Here is a 20,882-nt window from a genome sequence, read left to right as displayed (position 1 = left end):
ATGTGGTGTGTTCACGTTGGGTTTTGAGCCGTTTCCGGTTGTGGACACTATGCCTACCCACACAAGTGAGGTACCATTTTTATTGGAAGACTTAGGGTAATTCAGATTTGTATAGCAACTATTATTACCTATTGAGTTTTGATGCATTTCTGCCTTCCAAATGAAAGACATTGTGTAAAAAAGAAGTCACTTTGAAAAATGACCAATAATTCTCATGCTAGTATGAGTATTCCCAATTTAAAAAATGTGCAAATATGTACTGTTTCTAAATTCTATAATTTGTACCCATTTCAGAAATACATAAGTGTCTTTCATACCGATTTTTCCATGTATACATTTTCGCACAATAATTGCTATATACCCGGAACATAATAAAAAGCCATTGCAAATTGCTACTCAGTTTTTAAGTCTGTGTTCGTCTGCTTCTTGATGAACCTACAAGTCCTATATATCCCCACAACTAGGAAGGTCCAGCGGATGTAACTGTATATTGCTTTCAAAGATCTGTCATAATTACAAGAAGTTACAGGTGAAAACGTTGACATAAAAAGTTGTTTTTTTCAACTAATTTTCAATTTTTCTAATATTTAACTGTTAGTTTCAATAAATGTAATGTAGTTGAGCTTATATAGCGCACAGTTACCCGCAGTGGGTTTCCCGGCGCTTGCTTAGGGAACCCTTCCTGGTATTCCCCTGTGAGATAGCAGGGTATCCACAAGGTGAAAGTCAGGCATCCCGCCGCGAGGGGCCGTTGTGGAGATTAAGCAAGCTATTGCCCAGAGTCGCAGAGTGTGAACCCGTGAGTCGAGGAGGCACCGGGGCGAGAATTATCGAGTCCGTGGAATTTTTAGCCCAAGACCCCGCCGAGGCGGGGAATTGAACCCTGGTCCAGGACCGATCTCAGCTTCCGGGTCTGCTGCCTCTAACCCCTGAGCCACACTTCTCCACAAAGAAACCTTGATGAATCTACACAAATGACCCCTTTCTGAAATTCAGAATTTTGTCTACTTTTTTAAAATGTATAGCTTTTCAGGATCCATTATTGCTTTCATACTCATTTTTACCATTAACTGGAAGGAGGTTGAAAGCACTAAAAATAGCAAAAATAGGCTATGTCCCAGAAAAATGCCAAAACTGTGTAAAAATTGTTGGTTCTCTGACAAAAGACATTTTCTAAAAGCTGGGAAAATGGTGATTTCAGCCCCACAAACCCTTTTTTGAAAACATTTGCAGGGAAAAACCCAGAGGCTTTAATTTGTAGCCCGTTTTTCCCATTTTTCTGAAAAAAACAAAAATGTTACTGTATTTTGACTAATTTCTGGGACCCCTCCATAGGAATCCACAAATCCTGGGTACCTTTGTAATCCCCATGATGTTGGAAGAAAAGGATGCAAAATTGGCGTGGATACCTTATGTGGTCAAAAAGTTACTGGGGCCTAAGCGCACAATACCCCAAATAGCCAAAAAAAGGCTTTAGACAGGAGGGGAAAAGGCATAGCAGCAAAGGAGTTAAGGAGTACGAATGCTCCAGAGCATAGAGTCAGGTTACGCTTTGTATCCCCACCTGCTTTCTGGGGACCCAGATGAAGTATGACCTCTGCCATGGGTGACTTTTTGTCCAGAGGCGGCTGGTAAACTTCCCACTGGGTTGTCTGGGACAGTGGTAGTGAATAGGAGGATGACGAGGGTTTGGAGCCACGGCGTCTGCAGAGTGTTACCTTGACGTGCTTGGTATCAGTGGCACCGCATTAGGGTGTCAGGTGCATATGTGAGTGAAAGTGCCCATACGGACCGAGCTGGTACCTGTCGCATTGCGTAGTGAGTGTGGGGGTGTGACCCGTCTGTAAACCGCCTGTGCTTCATGACACTGGGTTGGCTGTGTTGGTTGGTTTACACATGGTTTTCGTGCCAACAGCACTTTACCTCTCAACATTGGGTTTACCCGTGTGGCCTCGTCCTGCGGTGCTGCTAAAAGTGTTATAATTCTGTGTATGTACATATTATTGATATTGCTGTGTGACATAGCATTATTAGGATTATGCCTAACTTCTCAGTGCCAAGCCACACAAGGGTGAGCATGGGTTGTACAGTGTGTGTAATCACCTGCTCTTGATGGGAGCGGTGCTGTCTGCCTGGCTAGGACATCCCTGCAACCAATCAGACAGTACCGGTTCCAACACATGGAATTATCCCAAAAATCTAAGATTATTGGTATCAAATCATACTCTTAGTTAATAGTCACAGGCAGGAACTATTCTGCTTGGCAGAGGCATGTTTACTAGGTGCGTTTTCCCACCCCAGAGGCATGAAGACCACTAGCCGATTGATTGATATGATGTTCAATATAGCTAAGAGACAGGTAGCAATGGGTAGGAAGGGCAGACCTGCCCCTCCCACCTTCAAATGGCAGCAAGAAGTGTTGATCTGGGTGGACTATGAGAGCACGTTCCTACATACAGAGATACGAAGAGGGTTAAGAAACTGGATGTCGCTCAGCCATGGGATGCAATTCTATCTGACTTTAGAAATGAGAGGGATTTGTGCACATAATTCAGCCAAACATGACCCATCGGTAAGTATGGTTTCATGTACTCTATTGAAAAGAACCTTCAATTTGGATGGGATCGCAGCAATATGCCACCAGATTGCTCCTCTCTCACTTGGAGTGAGAAGAATGAATTAGGAATATGTCAGAGTGGACACTACAGTACAGCGTTGTAGCTCAGTGCCGGAAAAGATAGTTTAGTTGTGCTTTTATGTTGATTCGTTTTCTGCATGCTTCTCCCATTAAGATTGCGTTGGTGGCATAGTAAAAAATTATGATTGTTGGACGATTTATGTGAATACTCTGAAGTCTGCAATTATGGTGGAAATTGTGTACGTCCTCAGTTGGACCATTACACTACTGAATGTATTCGCCAAAGTCAGATTTTATGAAAAGATGCATATAACAATTGGCGATGTGTTTAACATTAAAATTACCGATACAAAAACATAAGCCGCATGCCAAGGCAGAAGCCGGAAATAAATTTTGTATTATACGAGGCCTGGTCAAAAATATGTGCTGACAAAAGTGTCTTGGTTGTGTAGTATCGCAGTGCATTTTGAAATACAGCGGTTGTGTCCGATAAAGTGTTTGTTACTAAAAAGGCTAAGTCATAATCCTCCGGAGTCTCGAGGGTGTTATTCTCTGCCCAGTCACCAAGTGCACAAGTGTTCTTATGGCCACTAGTGTAGGCGTGTTCTTATGGCCACTAGTGTAGGCGTGTTCTTATGGCCTCTAGTAGGCCGTCACGCCCAGCAGCGTCCGACTCCTCAACACGGAGCCACAACGCAGAGAACTATTTTCACTCGCTCGACAGCTGTATTGAAGGAATGCAGGGTTCAGTTATGTAATGCCCAGTACAAGTCAGCATTCTAGTGCTGAGCCTGTATCTACACTGAACACCCACCCACCACTGATGTCATTGGTCAGGTGACACAGGATTAATAAAAGAGGCCGAGCCCACGTGCTCTGGGCCAGTTGCACCAGACCTCCAGTGTGTCCTGCGTCAGTGCATGAGTGATTGCCAGCACGAGGGCCTAGGGCCCATCGCAGCCCTTTACATTGGCGACGAGGCGGTAACGCGATGCCACGCGTGCCAGCTATGACGAAAATCATCTTGAAGGAAAAAGGAAAGGGGAGTTGCCAGCAGTGAAGGCACACCCCCGAAAAAAGCAGCCGGCCACCGCGAGGCCCACGAGGCGTGTGAAGAGCCTCGGGCCTAGAGGAAAAGGAAGAGGTGATCGGGAGCTCACCCCGCACCTCCCGTGCCCAGCGTGTGTGCCCCCCTGCCTGGAGTGAAAAGAGACCAACGCGGAGCCCACCCGCGTGGCTGAACAGGCCCGTAGGCGGGAGGTGAGCCCGGGCAATGTGGACTGCCGGGGGGCCGCCGAAGCTTGAAGCGACCCCCCCTTAAGACTGTGATCTGAAGCGGAGCCCACCCGCATGACCATGGCGCCTTGATGCGAGAGACGCGGCCGCAATTAAACTTTGATTAGAGCAGCGCCAGCGGAGCCCACCCGCGGCCTGCCTGCAGCGTCTGCTGTCCCGCGCCGCGTGTGACGAGAGGCGGCGAGGGTGAAAGGTATTTAATTAAAGCAGCGCCAGCGGAGCCCACCCGCGGCCTGCCTGAAGTGTCCCCTGTCCCCCGCCCAGCGCAGTGTGTGAGGCGAGGAGCTGCCGCGGGCGGGGAAAAGTGAAAGTAATTAAGCGGAGCCTACCCACTGGGATCGCCAACCTCGCACCACCTGTGAAAGCGCCAAACCCTGGGGAGCGCGAAAAGGGAACAGTGTCCAGCATCCCCCCGCCGCACAGTGTGTGTGAAATGTGGCGGCGGGGCGAGGAATTTCGAAAGAAAGTGCCCGCAGCGTGAGGGGAGCTGCCGGGCGCCGGAAAAGTCATAGCAGGAAGGACCGCGAGAGGAAACATAGGCACAGTGCGGCCTGTGGCTGCAAGAGAGTTCATGAAGGTGAAGAGGCCTCACAGAAAGGCCCGCAGCGTGTGTGGAACTGCGGAGGCCTGTCGGAGCCACACCCGGAGGAAAGCAGCCCAGGCGGACCTCCATGGCATGGGCTGTTTGGGGTAAATGACTAACGCGGAGCCCACCCGCAGCCACAGCAACGCAAGCCCCCCCCCCACACGGCCAAGAAGGTGAGAAGGGTCCTCGACCACGTGTACAAAAGTGACTGTGCGCGGCCAGCGCCGCTAAGGATAGTAGTGGGTCAGTGCGTAGCCAACGTAGAATAGAACCAGCCCTCCTCCCTGCCCAGTAAATTAGACTGCCCAAAGACATTGGAGACTAGAGAATAAACTCACCATGACGGGCTGAGTGGTCTAGGAGCAGCCAAAGTACACAGACACTCACCACCCCAAGGATTATTTCACAGACAGGAGGGGTCCTGGTGAAGTTGTGAGCGGCAGGCCTGTAAAGGTGTTCCTGAACCGGCAATAGGGGAGAAACTACCAGGGATAGGAAAGGCAAGCCGGAGAAAAAACACGACACTGCCACCTGGTGGCCATCTCGCGGCAATGCACCTGCTGATCAAGCACAGGGCAGCAGATCAGCGCAGAGTGTTTGGAGATCAATGAGGGTGCTCAGGGACAATTCTAGACTGCTGCAATCTACAGACAGGAGTCAGAGCACAAGACTGTAGCAGCAAGGGAGTGCAGCGAAAACAAGCATTGGCCAAGCCAAGTGCCACATGAGCGAATGCCCAAGCACACGACAGCGCAGGGACATTGCGGTGAGCACATCTACAGGGAGGACGATCTGCGCAGAATACTATCCCTCACAGATTGCGACGCCACGTCAATACGCAACTTCCTGAGGACAAAAGAAGACTGTGCCAGAAGCACAGAAGAAAGGAACAGCGTTGTCGACAAGCCAACCCTGAAGTAAAGTCAAGGAGGACTGGCAGTAGAGGACTGGCACAGCAACGCCACACGGCAGCAAGGAGTAAGAGGAGGACCTAAAGTGCGACACGGCCAGGAGCTGCGCAAGTGAAAAGACTGTGACACTGGTCAAACGCAAGAAAGTACCAGGAGTGCCCAAAGTGCTCAAAGAAGAGAGCGAGGAACGAAGGTCAGCACTGCGACGCCAGAAGCGCAGGTACTCTCCAGAAAGCGCAAGGAAGACGCCAGGAGACAGCACAGGAACGCGACAGGTACTCTCCAGAGAGCGCAAGAAAGACGACAGGAGACAGCGCAGGAACGCGACGGAAACTCTCCAGAAAGCGCAAGGAAGACGCCAGGAGACAGCGCAGGAAAGCGCAGGTACTCTCCAGAAAGCGTGAGGAAGACGCCAGGAGACCGCGCAGGGACGCGACAGGAGTGCAAGAATTCCACATCCCACACGACAGGACCGCGCAGCACTGCGCCGGAACGTGCCAGGAGAGTTAGGAATCAGGAGCGCCAAAATGACGCGACGCGCCAACGCCAAAAACACCGTGACGGTGAATAGCGACCACGAAGAAGATTGCACAGCATGACGACTCATGCTGAAGGTGAAAGCGACCACCCAGTATGGTCACCAAGGGAAGAAAAGAAGCAACTGGGAAGATAGTGACAACCGGTCCAGTCACTAGAAGATAAGATCCATGTCTGAGAGCCATGCCCAGAACAGAGAGAAACAGGTGGAGTGCACGCTACCTGGAGAAGACTGGCTGGGAAGACCAAGGCAGTACAGTGACCAGATCACGTCGCAAGAAGGAACAGGGAGAAGAAGGGCGTGACGCCGTAAAGAAAAGGAAGAAGGAACAGTAGAAAAAGGTCGCAACGCTAACCCTGGAAGTGAGTGACAAGAAGACAGTGTCCTAGGACTAGGACAAGACCAGGATGACACGTGCAGAGTGCGCGCACTGCATGGGGAAGCCTGGCCAGAGAAGTTGAAGAAAAGGAGACCAGGGTACGTCGTGAGAAGAGGAGAAGAGAAGAAGAAAGATCAGAGTGGCACACCGCCACCCAGGAAAGGAAGAAAGGAGAAATCGGAATGGCACGCTGCCACTGCAAGAAGAAGCCGCCCCTGCGGAAAGAAGCAAGGTGACCAGCACTGGAACACCTGAGTGCAAGGGAAGACAAGCCTGGCAAGAGCACTGGCAGCGCAGACCAAAAACAACCACCTACGAGCCATCCATCCACATGGCGATCGCAGGAGACCGCAAGCTAGACGGTTGGCGACATCTACCTCTGGGGTTTGAGCGGAAGATTGGATGGCGAGACTACTCAGGACTCCGGAAGCTGAGGACCTGACCACCTTGCACCAACCCGTGGCAAACCAGAATCAGAGGCCTCGAGGGACTCTGGTGGCAGCAAGTCCTGCACGGGAGACAGGTCTACCGATGTACGTCTGCAGGACCCAAGGGGATGAAAGCCTCGCGAGCAATGAAGAGAGTCGACAACTCAACCTTCAGGTGGAACTAGGACACGACGGTGAGGCTCGTGGAGCGCCCCGCTCACGGCCCGAAGGCTATGGTGGAGCAACACGACCAACAACACCAGTCCAGTGGAAGCCTGGCAAAGAGGTCCTCCCGGATATCTGGTGAGAGAGGGACATCCTAGTGAGAGAGATGTTTGCACCTACTCTATTCACCTGCCAAGAGTCAACACTAAAGCCTGCCCGGAAAAATATCACGAAGCCAGAAGAGAGAACAAAACCAGAAGACTGTCGACACCTGTATCATCTAGTTATCTCTCATCACCAACGGAGCGAAGCAAAGGCAGGGCTGAGAACAGCGGACAGACAGCACAGACAAAGAGTGAACCCGCCGAACAACTGCGAACCGTGCCACCGAGAACTATTAGTCCTGAACACAAGAACTATACTGCCTGCGGCTTGCAAGCAGCCAAAGAGACTCATTTTGAAAACGCAAGTCCAATGTTATTTTCTGTGTTTTCTTTCCCCCACAGGTTTTGGACTTTTTCTGGTTTGGTTTAATTTTTAACCAATTTGGGAAGGGATGTAATGCCCAGCACAAGTCAGCATTCTAGTGCTGAGCCTGTATCTACACTGAACACCCACCCACCACTGATGTCACTGGTCAGGTGACACAGGATTAATAAAAGAGGCCGAGCCCACGTGCTCTGGGCCAGTTGCACCAGACCTCCAGTGTGTCCTGCGTCAGTGCATGAGTGATTGCCAGCATGAGGGCCTAGGGCCCATCGCAGCCCTTTACAAGGTACATTTTCACCTTCATAATAACTGTCTGTAACCTTGAATGCGGGTGCCATCTTCCTTTTCATATTTTGATTATTGGTTGCTAAGGCAGTAGCCTGGTAACTGGGCAGATAAAGTATTAGCAGGCCGCCTTTACGTGTAAGTGCATCATGGGATATTATGTTCAATTATTTGGATGCTCTTGCCAAAATTGATGGAAATCTTATATGAAGAATGAATTTAAGGGTTTGACTGCTGACCCTCTTGGTGCTTGGAGGCAAACTGAGAAATGAACTGGAGTATAGACTGGCTTTCAGTGTGGCATCAAATGAGCACTGGCAGTGAATCTGTTTCTTGATTCTAGGGGCGAGCAGGCATTTCTCTCTGTGTACAATGTTTGTTTCTGGGGTTCCACAGAGCAATCATAATACATTCTCTTGAAGCAGCACAGTGCTTACAGATCTTCTTCTTCTGTTTGCTTTTTGATACAGGAGTCCTTTGGAATCTATCGTCGTGCGATGCACTTAAAATGCCAATTATTCAGGACGCCCTGGCCGTGCTAACCAATGCAGTGATCATTCCTCATTCTGGATGGGAAAACTCGCCACTTCAGGATGACCGTAAACTACAACTGCATTCGTCACAAGTGCTGCGCAACGCCACTGGGTGCCTAAGGTGAGCCTGCTGAAAGAGAGTGAGCGCAGTGCCGGTCTGCCATGCTTTGGTGGTCAGAGAGAGTGAAATAAATGTCTAACTGGGGCTGTATTCCCGGAGTGCCCCGGGGCGCAACCGACGTTTACGCCAACTTTGCACACCCCGGGCACTTTGGTGTTACCGAAGTGGCCGCAGACGATTGTGTGACCCCGTATGTATTACAGATAGCACTGACACACATAAGTTACCAGAGATATAATCAGAGGGCGTTCCCTCATTTGCATGGGGGCATGAGCCCATACCGTAATATGGCCACTGCAGTGCAATCACACAATTGTTAACAGGCAGAACAGTCCTATCTCTCAGGCCCTCATTACGAGAGACCCAGTAAGTCCAACTGACCTTTTCCCAGTGCAATGCGGTGTTTCAGTAGATGTAAAACTCAATGTAAACCCCCTAAGCAAATATGTGCCCAGCTGCTGTATCTGCTGGCAGTATGACATACTCTTGAAAATTCGGGACTTTGCACCATGAATGAGAAAGTTAGCTCACACAGAAATGTTCAAGTTACAGTCCACATTTAGGGCCTGATTTATTAACATTTGACGCAATGCAATAAGGGAACTTGCTGCGCTACATCAAATGGTGAGAGCAGGAACACACCATAATTACTGACATATTGTGCATTTCTGCTCTCTTTCTGCACTGGCGCACTTGTGGCTGCCAAGCGCCGACACAGGCACTTTTGTGGCCTGGTGCAAGGTTATCTGTGTTGCAGGCAGGATTGTTTTTGTGCAGGAAGGGACACTTTCTTGCACAAAAACAATCCTACGAGGCATTTTCCTCTTTCTATGTGTGCTGCAGAATAAAACCTGCGTAGAAAGAGGTAATAACAAGGAGAAATAAACATATTTGTCCTTACTACACCTCACCTGGCAATGCATAGCATTTTGACGCATTACCAGGTTTACTAGTCTTAGTAAATCTGGGAATGCACCAAAAACCAGGGGTGGATGCGTGGGGACACGTAGTCTTGACGAATGGAAGGCCTTCCCAATGCAGAGTAACGCAAGGCAACGACTTATGCTGCCTTTTGTTACTACAGATTTACTATGCCACGCAGAGCCACACAAGGTGGCTCTGTGTGGCATAGTAAATCTGACTTAAAGGGCTGCATTGCTTTGTTTTGCCCTGCGTGACACAAAAGCGACACAGGCCCTTGATCAATTTGGGCCTTCGTTCTCTCAAACATATTATTTACATGCGAATAGATCGTTTTTTGTGTAGGCACAGTGGCATGACATTTGCAGGATTCCACTTTGTTCATCTTCAGTTCACTGCCTTTGACTGAGATTTTGTGATTTGGAGGATTTGAGTGCGCCCACCTCTCAAAACAAGTTAAAGAAGTGTCAGCAGACTTAAACTAGCATTGGCAAAGCCAATACGTTTCGCATTTGGGGCCTATTGGCTATGCCAATGGTTCTAACATGTCCGAAGCTTTTCAGCATGTCTTTAACAAAAAAAAAGCCTTGGGCACCTGGCCACATCATTTTATAAGTGCAAGTACCAAGCATGCGCCCTCCTACAAAAGAGTACTTAAAAAAAAAGTTGCACCTGAAAATGAACAGTAGAAGGACACAAGTAATTATGTTCAATCTTCAGGGGAGGGACAAACCCAAGAAGAGGCAGTGAAGCTCAATCATACTAACAAATTAACAGCAAGCAAATGAGAGTGACAATGAAGCCAATCAATGGTGAGCAAAGACCGGGGTCGAAGCCACAGCAAGCCAACGATGTATCTTGGAAAAGATAGCTCATAAGCTTTTTCGGCGAGATGTAAAATTTAAAAATTCAACAGACTTCCCGCTACAGTATCAAAAGGTGATAACTAATTATTAAAACGTTTCCTAAACTCTACAGTTACCAAATTTCTGTTACAATGGTATTTCTGCTCGTATATTCTCCTATTAACAGTTAAGAAGTAATTATGTGGTTGCAGATTTACAAGACAGAATTCTCAATGGAATTACCTATTTATCTGGAGTTAACACAAATTTACTGGCTGCTCTGATTGGGTGGTAAATGAGTGCAAGGAGTCCAGTGCGAGGTTGGAGGCCAGGAAGTGGGGAGAATGGAAGAGGTTGTATGATGGACCTACACATGCAATTACCACGCATGCTGTAGGAAATGGATATCTGACTATGGTTACCCCCAACTTTTTGCCTGGTGTTTAGCTGGTTATCGACTTAGTTGGCCTGGGATCCTGCTATTCAGGGCCCCATGCTATCTGCTCTCACTGTAAAATGGACTCCATGTACTTTCGGTACATCTCCAATCCGCATGTTGGGTCACCTTGTGAGCCCCTGTATAGTGTACCATAGGTACCCAGGGCATAGGTGCATCCAAGGCCTACCAGGGGCTGCAGCATGAATTATGCCACCCCTGGCTGGCCATCCAAATTGACACAACTGGCTGATCACTCAGCTGGAGCAAGGTCGTGTAATCACCCCTTGCTTAGGTATAGTATTCCTATACCTACCATTATATATAGACACATATATACCTATAAGTCACTCCTATGGCAGGCCTTAACAATCCTGGTGGCAGAGTGCTTGGTTTTATGTGAGATGGTGCTCTAGCATGAGCTGAGCATGTCTGCAGCTTTCGGAACCATGTCCTTATAGCTGTTCTTGGATATTGCCATACCATATACTCTTAAGTGCATTATTAACCGCGCGGTTAAATGCTAACTCTGGTTTGGCTTTATCAAAACATGTCGTGTAAGGTGTCATACGCTTTGGAATACTACCCCCTCGCAAGTTCTGGCAACGGGGGTAGCATTCCACCCTTCTAGAGGGAGAAGACATGTTGTTCCTACTATTCCCGGTTAAAGTTAGCCAGAGCCTCAGCATCACAAAATTGATGCTGCTGCCACAGACACAAGTCTGACCTCCTGCTGCTGGGAGCCCTTCCAGCGAGGGAGGCTTGGACAATAGGTTTCCTGTCTGGGGAGGTGCTTTGGGGCAGGGAGGGGTGAATGAAATGAGACACTGCCTGGGGCCCACAAGGTGTCCCATGCATAGCCCGGTTCAAACCGGTTGCTGGGGCACTCCAGCCCCAGCTCTGGCGCGAAACTGGGCAAAGGGAAAGGGGTGTAACCACCCCCTTCTCTGGTCCCACCCATAGGAGGAACCTAGCAGGTAATCCAGCCCCTAAGATTGGTATATAGGTAGGAGCTGAGTCAAGAGACTTTAGATTTATCCTGAACTGAAACTTGAAACAAAACTCTGGACCTTTGACATTCTATTGCAACTAGAAGACTGAAGAATCTCCCTTGTGGTCAAGGAGTGACCTCCCTGTGCAAACAGGCACCATCCAGCGATCTGCGGTTTACTTTGTCGACGCTCCCGCCGGAGCCCGAGCACAGAGTCCGACAAGAGCCAGACTTCCAGACTTCTTTGACCCCGATCCACAGCCACAGCAAAGCTGAGACCCGTGGAGGCGACGAGAGACGTGTGACCGGCCATCTTGAATAACCTGCTCTTTTCTACTTTTGCAGCTTCTGAGGCACCCTCGAAGTTGTGCATTTGGGGATTGAGAAGCCCCGACCCCGAGCACCTTCTGCACCGACGCACAGCCCTCCACACTCCACGAGTGCCGCGTGGTGCCTGCTAGTGTTTTTGTGCTTGACGCGCCTGTCCGGTTACTTGCCCGTTGGCTAGTGGCCTCTGTGACGACGAACCTTGGAATTTGAACCACCTGCCTGGTTGCTCAAGGTGGGCCCCTGCTTCCCTGCAAAGGAGAAGCCCCCTAGACCTTGCTGGTCTAACCCGAAGCGAATATTCAATTCCTGCGTGGGTTGCATTTGCCAAGGCCTGTTGACTCCAATCCGGAAGCCGATGCTGCCAACAGCGAGATCCTTCGTGGGACAGTCTGTATCCAGCTCCTGGTCGTCGTCGACGCCTCCTGGTCTACGTGGCTGCAGAGTCAAGCTTCACGACATCACCTGATTGCTTTGGGACATCGCCTGGATCCTTTCTGGTTCCTTCCTGGTCACTGGCTCGTGACCCAGACTCTGTCCCCTCTGCTTTCAGGTACTCTTCATCCTCGATCCGCCCTTGGATCCAACCGGACACTTCTCTCCTGGTCGCCTGCAGCATCTTTTTACAGGTCTCCATCGGATTCAGCGACGAAACCCGACACAACTTGACACCTATGCACCCGGCTCCTGTGGGTGAGGTATCGCGGGCACTCCGGTGCTCCTGGGGGTATTGACTATCCTAGTGTCCTAGTTTTCAGTGGCTTTCTCCTAGTACATCCGGAAGTGTCCTAAAAGAACTAGTTTCTAACTCTTACGTTCCCATTGTATCCCTATGGTAACTCGCGTGTGTGTATAGACACTGCACACGCATCCCGTGGGCCTCCTGCTTCCTAACTCTTGTTAGCTCAGTGTAGCCCCAGCGATTCCCTAGGCCTTAGGCCTACTCCCTGTTCGTGACGTGGTTCTTATACCACTATTTTAGTGCATGGTTTGCAATGCCCCTAGGGCTCAACTGTTTTTTGTGCAACTTATTGTATGATAATTGAGTAACTTGTTTTGTGATTTGTCCTCTGACCTCATAAAGAGTTCAGAGGGGTTGTGTTAGTAATAAATACATATATATTTTATATATAACCTGTGTGGTGTCCTTTCGTTTGGTATTCAAGGGGTTACATATGGTAAAACAGCTTGCTTCACATGCTCTCTGAAGTTTTAGCCTAAGACTGCTTTGTCCATGCTACCACTAGGATAGCTGGTCTATAAGGTTGACTTTACAACCATCACCATAAGGGTTGTTTGGACTGGTGCAAGATGCTCACTAGAATAGTGAACATCATATACCAGGCCAACTTCTCACACATGCCTTTACAATGTAGTCAATACAATACATGCGTTATTACCATACATGCATTCATCACAAAACATTTTGCAACACATATGCCTTAACCACGAATATTTCGCAGTGAAGGCATGGTTGGTAAAGGCATATATGTGGTCATAATTTGGCATCCATTTTTAAAGTACATGGTAATGGCTTTGTGGTGGTTTAGAGTAATGTAGCTAGACCCCCCAGCTGTGAATGTGACAGAGGACCTAACTCAACAACACTGATGGAAGAAAGACTTCCCGTTGCAATTGAAGTTCCCTACCATGATGGCAGGTGTTTCCCCCACCTCCTGTTGGCATGGCTATGAGTTACCATAGGAAACAAAACACTCACTGCAGTTCCACTATACCATGTTGGCAGGGTGCAACTGCCATCAGAAACATAGGTACTGAAATGTTTTCTCATGCGGAGGAGACAACAATCGGCTTTAGGAATAGACTCATTATGTATGTGGGCAGCGGAGAAATCACGGTGGGTGCTAGCCAAGTCATTGGAAGCTGCAACTGCAATGAAAAGCACGTAAGGCTTTTCTTTCCGATAGACACGTGGTTATGACGAAGTTGTTATGACGGTTTCCCCCGAGGGATTGTATGACGGATCTTTCTTTCTTTCTTTCTGACCTTTAGCCAGAGGACACTTGTTATGTATACGATGTACAATTGAGCGTTGCTTTCACGAGTACTCTTATTCTGGTGCTCGTGGAAGTCACGCTCCATGTTTTTTTTATTTTATATTGAATGGATTCTCGTGCTCCTTAAACAATTTCCGGGTTGTTCACATTGGAATAACAATTCATCGAGAGAAAAACGTCAACATAATCTTCCTGAGAAATTCAAAGACTTTGTCATGGTTTAAGAAAAAAATAAATAAATAAGGGGGAGGATGTATGTATACGATGTACAATTGAGCGTTGCTTTCACGAGCACTCTTATTCGGGTGCTCGTGGAAGTCACGCTCCATGTTTGTTTTGTTCTATATTGAATGGATTCTCGTGCTCCCTGGTGTTGTTTTTCAATGGGGGGGATTCTGATGGGGCGTTATAGAACTACTGTGGTTGATTATTATGTACTTGACTACGGACCTATGAACATTGGATTAAACAATCTCCTCCTTCCAATGCATCTTTCGTTTTATTGAATGGTTGATTTTGACTTTCCCACAGCGCTATAGCTTAAATTACTGACCTCCCCCACACCAGGCTTTGCAACCCCCCCTTGCTTCCTCCCTAAGCACGTGCTCTTTTATTAACAATGCTCATTTCATTTAACATGTCAGTCCATTGGTCACATTTCATTAGACAAATAAGGAGAATACAATACACAGGATAATCACTGCCAGTCATCAACAACACATCCTTTCCAAGACCCATTACCCCATTCCCCTTCTCTTCTTCCACTTTTTCGGGCACCCCCCTGCTTTTGTAAATGGTTTCCTCTGTCCTCTGGCACCAATCCAGGTCCCGTTCCCACTGATCCCACTGCGGAGGGGCCGACGCCCCCCAGGCCCTGGCAATGTTCAGCTTTGCAACCCCCGCCGCCATTGCCAGCCAGAGTTCTTCATGCCTGGTCCAGTCCGTGGACCCTTTAACCATTAAGAGCAACCATCTCGGCTCCCTCGGAACCGGTGATCCCACTACTTCCGCCATTATGTCAGTGACCTTCGTCCAGTAGGGAACAATCTCTGGGCAATCCCACAGTATGTGGTAGAAGAAGCCGTCCCCCCCACATCCCCGCGTGCACAAGGCTGACTGACACCCACCCCAGGAGTGCAACAGGGTGCGAGGGTAGTACACACAATGTAGTATTTTAAGCTGTATCAGCCGGAACCTAACACGGATCTCAACCTCCCGGGGACTTTGCAGGGCGTCTTGCCAATCGTCTTCTTCTAATGGGCCCAAATCACGCTCCCAGGCCGCCCTTAGGGACAGTAAAAGATCAGGCATGTTATTGACCAACTTCCTATAAATCGTGGATGTGGGCTTTTCAAGAATGGGATCCAGGAGCAAAAGATCCTCCATGGGGGAATACTCAGGAATGGATGCACCTCCTCGAACATGGGACCTTATGGCATGGATAAGGCGCAGATAGTGGTAGCGCTGCGAGTCCCGGAGATCATACTCCCTCTGTAAATACTCAAAGGAGTGGGAAGCGGCCCCTCTCCACACGTCGCCCAGATACTCTATCCCAATAAGCTGCCAACCCTTAAAGCCCTTCAAGTTAGTTACTTCGCAAAGTGCTCCCCAATCCACAGGGGGGTCCTCCCCGTCAGTGATCCCTTTCACCCCTGCAATTGATTCGCCTCCCTCCAACATTGGACCACCACACGAGTATGTGAGGGCCAATCCGCACTCATCTTCCGGGCATATAACAGGGATTCACAATTCCCACCTGGCATCGCAAAACGGTCTACTCTGTACGTGAGTTCTGACCTATCTGCATAAACCCAGTCGTTGACGACTTGAAGCAGAGACGCCCAGTAGTATAATTGCACATCCGGCAGGGCCAGCCCACAGTCATACACCCCCCTTGTTAGTTTCCTCAACGCAATCCGAGGGCTGCCTCCATCCCAGAGGAGCGTCCTCACCGCCTGAGAGACTCGTCTGAAGAACTCCGGCGGGACCGGATATGGCGTATTCTGTAGGATATATAAAAGGCGAGGTAGCGCCAACATTTTAAACATCGCAACATGACCCGCCAGGGACAGGGGCAGCGCACGCCAATGACTGACATCCGTGAGTAGGCGCGACAGTTGAGGTTCAAGGTTCCTGGCCAGAAACTCCGCTCTGTCTCTTGCGACATAAACCCCCAGATACTTGAAGCCCTCGCTCACTAACATGGCTGAACACCTGGACGGTATCCGCGGGGGAGGGCCAGAGAGGGGGAAAATTGCGGACTTCGCCCAGTTAATGCGATAGCCCGAATAGCTCCCAAAAAGCTCAAAAAGGTGTAGGGCCTGCGCCATAGACTGATACGGCCTAGCCATGTAGAGCACAATATCGTCAGCATAAAGGCTGATGCATTCCTCCCAATCATCGGTCAATGCTAAGCCCCAGAATGACCTGTCTCTCCTCACCCAATGGGCCAGCGGCTCCAACGCCAGGGCGAACAAGAGGGGGGATAAGGGACACCCCTGCTTCGTGCCCCGCCTGAGCTGAAAGGCTCTGGAGACCGTTCCATTGACTCGTACACGTGCCATCGGCTTCTCATACAGGAGGCACATCCAGCTGCAGAAGGTCGGACCGAAGCCCAGGCGCCGCAAGACCATAAAAAGGTACGGCCATTCAATGCTGTCAAACGCCATCGAGGCGTCCAGCGCCATCAACGCAGTTTGTGTGCCCCCCACGCCGTCCGTCATATATAGCGCTCCATACATACACCGCAAATTATGGCGCGTGCTCCTGCGTGACATGAAACCTGATTGGTCGACATGCACCAGGTCCGGGAACACCGGAATCAGCCTATCCGCTAGGACCTTGGCCAAGACCTTGGCCTCGACATTTAGGAGTGAAATTGGCCGATATGAGGAGCAGCAATCGGCCGGCTTGCCGTCCTTATGAATAACCACTATCGTGGCCTCCCTCTGGTCCAGCGGTAACTTGACACGCCTCTCGGTACATACGGAAAAGAGGACCCTTGACAACGTTTGATTGCTTCTTAAAGATCTCTACCGGGAGCCCGTTAGGGCCCTGTGCCTTCCCAGATTGCAGGGAGAGAAGCGCCGCCCCTATCTCGTCACCAGTCAGGGCTGCCTCCAGTCCCTCCCTCTGGGGTTGCGACAGAGTGGGAAGCGCAAAGTCCCGGAGGAACTACTCATAGTCCAGCTCCGTCCTGGTACAAACCGGGGCATATACTTCTTCAAAGTGTGTCGCGAACGTCTCCGCAATCTCTGTGCTGGTGGACACCAGGGAGCCCGACCGCCGCACAGCCGCCACCCAGGAGCGCTCCCTATCTCTGCGCTCCAGCCAGGCCAGGAGCTTCAGGGACTTGTCCCCAACATCATAAATGCGGTGTTGTGTGGCCAGAGCAAGGGCCCTCGCCTCCCCCTCCGCCAAAGCCCTGAGCTCTGCCTGTTTGAGGGCCAGAGCGTGCTGACCCTCTAACGAGGGCTCCATACCCAAACTACGTTCAAGTTCGGTGACCTCCTCCTCTAGTTGCCTAATCTTCAAGGATTCCTCCTTCTTTTTTGCTCCTATCAGGGCCCGTGCCTGCCCCCGCAGAACGGTCTTGTACGCCTCCCAGAGTGTGATTCATGACTGTACCGACCCCTGATTCTCCTCAAAATAGAACTGAGAGCCCTCTCTGATCTTATCTCCTATCGTATTATCCCTTAGGTGCCACGGATCAATCCGCGGAAATGCCGCCTTATTAACGACTCGCCCCTTCAAGAGTACAGCCACCGGTGAATGGTCAGAGAGGCCCCTAGCTAAGATTTGGGGATCCGAGAAGTCCCCCAACTGGTCAGTGCACGCCAACAGGTGATCCAATCTGGAAAAGGACCCATGCCGGGCGGAGTAGAACGTGTACTGTCGCGAGGAGGGATGGTGGGCCCGCCACAAGTCGCTTAACCCAAAAGACTCCAGGAAACCCTGTAACCCCCGCTCCCCCCGATGGCCCTGCCCCCCACCTGATCTATGAAGGTCTGCGGACAACACGCACTCATGTCTCCCCCCACGAAAAGCGTCCCCAGCGGGAGATCTGCCAAGAAGGAACCCAGGCGTTTGTAAGTTGTGGAATGCAGTCCCGGCGGGACGTAGCAAGAGCAAAACACCACTATCCGCCCCTCCCACCCTCCCGCTACTGCCACCATACACCCAGAATCATCCGTCCATGTCTCAGTGACCACCACCGGAAGAGCCTTCCGCAATAGAATACCCACTCCCCTAGAGCCTGACGTGAAACCCGAGTGGGCAACCATTTTGTACCCGAAGCGGTCTAATGCCTGGCACCTGTTTCCCCGCAAGTGCGTCTCCTGCAGGAGAACCACGTCAGTCGAATGTCGCTTCAGGTGCTGCAGTACTAAGGTCCTTTTGATCTTGTTGCCCAAACCATTGACGTTCCACGTCCAGATCTTACCTATGGACTGGGAGCCCATCTGCGCTTTGTGTCCCATGGTCCCAACAACCGGAGCTTGCTATCCTGTTGTGCATCACCCCCACCAACCAAAAGACTGACCAGGAAATGAGCATACACAACATATCAAAACAACCCCCCTCTCTCCCCCCTCCCATACAGACCCAACACACCATCCCCCCAAAACCCCCCTCCCTGCTTGGTGAGCCTCCAACCACCCACCATTGAAACATGCAGAGCACCTGTCGCCCCCATCCCACAACAGAAACCATATTAGAGGAACGTGGAGTCGCCGACCTAAGAAAGATGCACATGTAACGGACTGCACACCCTCGTGTATGATTCGTCCCCCGGGGCCCCCCACCAATATCATGTCCTCAGCTCCCAGCCCAACTCGTAGCCAGAACCCCGGTTCGTGTGACTCCTCAGTCCAAGTCCCGCCCCAAAAACACCATGCAGGGCAGTCATTGATGTTCTCGCCATACAGGATTCAGGCCTCCCCGGCACACATCTCTTCCGCCCCAAATCGCAAGCAGAGCCGGGCAAATCCCATAGTAAAGCAAGACCCTACCATACCATAAACACTCCGCCCTTTGCCTTTTCGTTGTCTCTGGGGGCACTCTCTATTTCTGGGCTCGCCCCCCCCGGCTCCCGCTCTCCACCGTTGTTTCATGTCGCTTCCCACGGTGGCCTACCGTGCGCCAACCTTCCAACCAGTCGGCGGCATCCGCTGGCGTATCGAAAAAATATGACTTGTCTCCATCCAGTACCTTGAGCCGGGCCGGGAACAGCATCATGTACTTCACCCCCTTATCACGGAGCGCCCTTTTGATGCCATTGAAGGAGCGTCTCTGCACCTGCAGCGTGAAGTCCGGGAAAAAATGGATAGTGGCATTATCCCGGTGGAGGTCACCCCGGACCCGTGCAGCCTGCAGGATGGCGTCTCTGTCGCAATAATTGAGGATGCGGGCAATGATCGTATGTGGGGGGGCCCCAGCCTTAGGCCTGCCGCCTAGGGCTCTGTGTGCCCGCTCCACCGAGAAAAAGTTCGAGAGGCGCTTTGGCTTTAGATGGTTCAATATGAGGTCCTCCACGAAGACATCTGTCGAGGGCCCCTCCATTCTCTCCGGCACCCCCACTATGCGTATATTACGCCTAGCCCGACCTTCCTGGTCCTCCAGGCGGGCATACACGTCAGCCTGGTTCTTGGTGAGGAGGGCCACCTGCTCCTCGAGGCGTTTCGTCTTCGCCTGCAGTCCGCCTATGCCAGCTTCCACCGCCGCCACTTTTTTGGGACATTTTGCAGAAGTCCGCCCGTAGTAGATTCACCTCTTCCGTCACCGAGTACAATTTTGGCTCCATGGTGCCCCGAAAGTCGTTAATGGCCCTCATAATGTCCTTCAAGGATGGGTCCGGACATCCATCATCCCGGTCGCCGACATGGTCGCCGCCAGTCGCGCCCCGGTCCCGGGCCATCGCCACCGTGTATTTCTCGATTTGATTGGACTGGCCCTGTGCTCTATTTCGGCCCATACCGGGCCCAGCGGCCTCACCACACCGGAGTTGGAGCCACTCGGGGAGTCTTCCTCGTCACCGCCGCTACACTCCTCAAGACCGTTCACGCCTGGCGCCGATTATGAAACCCCAGGGTTATCAGGCGCCTGTACCACCAATGTACTGCTGCCGCCACACCAGTCTGTCAGCTTCCTGTGCTCCGCCGCAACACCTCAGTCCAGGCACTGAATGGGCCGCTCGCAGGGTACAGGCTGCAGGCCGCCAGGCACCTCCCACAAGCCCAGCGCGTTTCCAACCTCCGTAAGTCGGGCCCCAGACCAGGCACCAATACGCCCCTTGCCTCTGACAGTCACTGAACTCCAGGGCCCACTCAAGCGCGCCTCCTCCCAGGCAGACATCGTCCCTGGCGCTGCTGTCCACAGGGGGCCCTCCAATTACCCCCTCTCGCCCCTGCCGGATACTTGTGTTATGGCCGCAAGCACAGGGGCTCCAGCCCCGACAACAATGCGCCGAGTCTAGGCGCGGGACCGCCACTGGGATGAGGCTGTCCCGCGCCTGCAGGCTCCCGCTGCTCACCCGCCTCAGCCGCGCCGGGAGACAGCAAAGCCCCCCAGCGGCAGGCGTCTCCCGCTGTGCAGCTCCAGACCGCTCCGACACCGCCTCTTACTGGGCAATGCCTCCGTCCACCACTCAAGCCCGGGAGCCGCGATTCACAGTATGCAGGCGGCTGCCATTTTGAGCGCACTCGGCCGGGCACCACTCGCCTGATTCTGCCACCTCAGGACGCCAATGGCCGCATCGAAAGCACCGTCGTGGACCGCCGGACAACTCCTGCCACTGTGGGTGACAACTGCAGCCGCTCCGGTGCACGGATTATGCAGGATTTCAAGGGTAGGATACAGGTCTCTAGCGCAGCTCCGGGACTACGCCGCCATCTTCCTCGGCAGCTGGCCACGCCCCCTCCTGTGTTTGATTCTTGAGAATTTTTTTAAGCCAGTCCTAACATGTGACATGGAGTGGAG

At 51.2% G+C, this 20,882-nt stretch overlaps 1 protein-coding gene across 6 annotated transcripts in view; it reads left to right on the top strand.

The window, feature by feature from the left end:
- The window catches only part of CTNND2 (catenin delta 2), a 3,216,642-nt gene that overhangs the window by 2,277,563 nt on the left and 918,197 nt on the right, over window positions 1–20,882 (top strand). For all 6 annotated transcript variants that reach the window (XM_078687656.1, XM_078687653.1, XM_078687655.1 and 3 more), the window contains one exon: window positions 8,186–8,369. In XM_078687656.1, coding sequence (XP_078543782.1) covers window positions 8,186–8,369 — 184 coding nt within the window. The remainder of the gene's footprint in view (window positions 1–8,185; window positions 8,370–20,882) is intronic.

Source organism: Lissotriton helveticus, chromosome 4_1 (assembly GCF_964261635.1).
Source record: "Lissotriton helveticus chromosome 4_1, aLisHel1.1, whole genome shotgun sequence".
NCBI classification, from domain to species: domain Eukaryota; kingdom Metazoa; phylum Chordata; class Amphibia; order Caudata; family Salamandridae; genus Lissotriton; species Lissotriton helveticus.
This window is presented reverse-complemented; position numbering and strand designations above follow the sequence as displayed.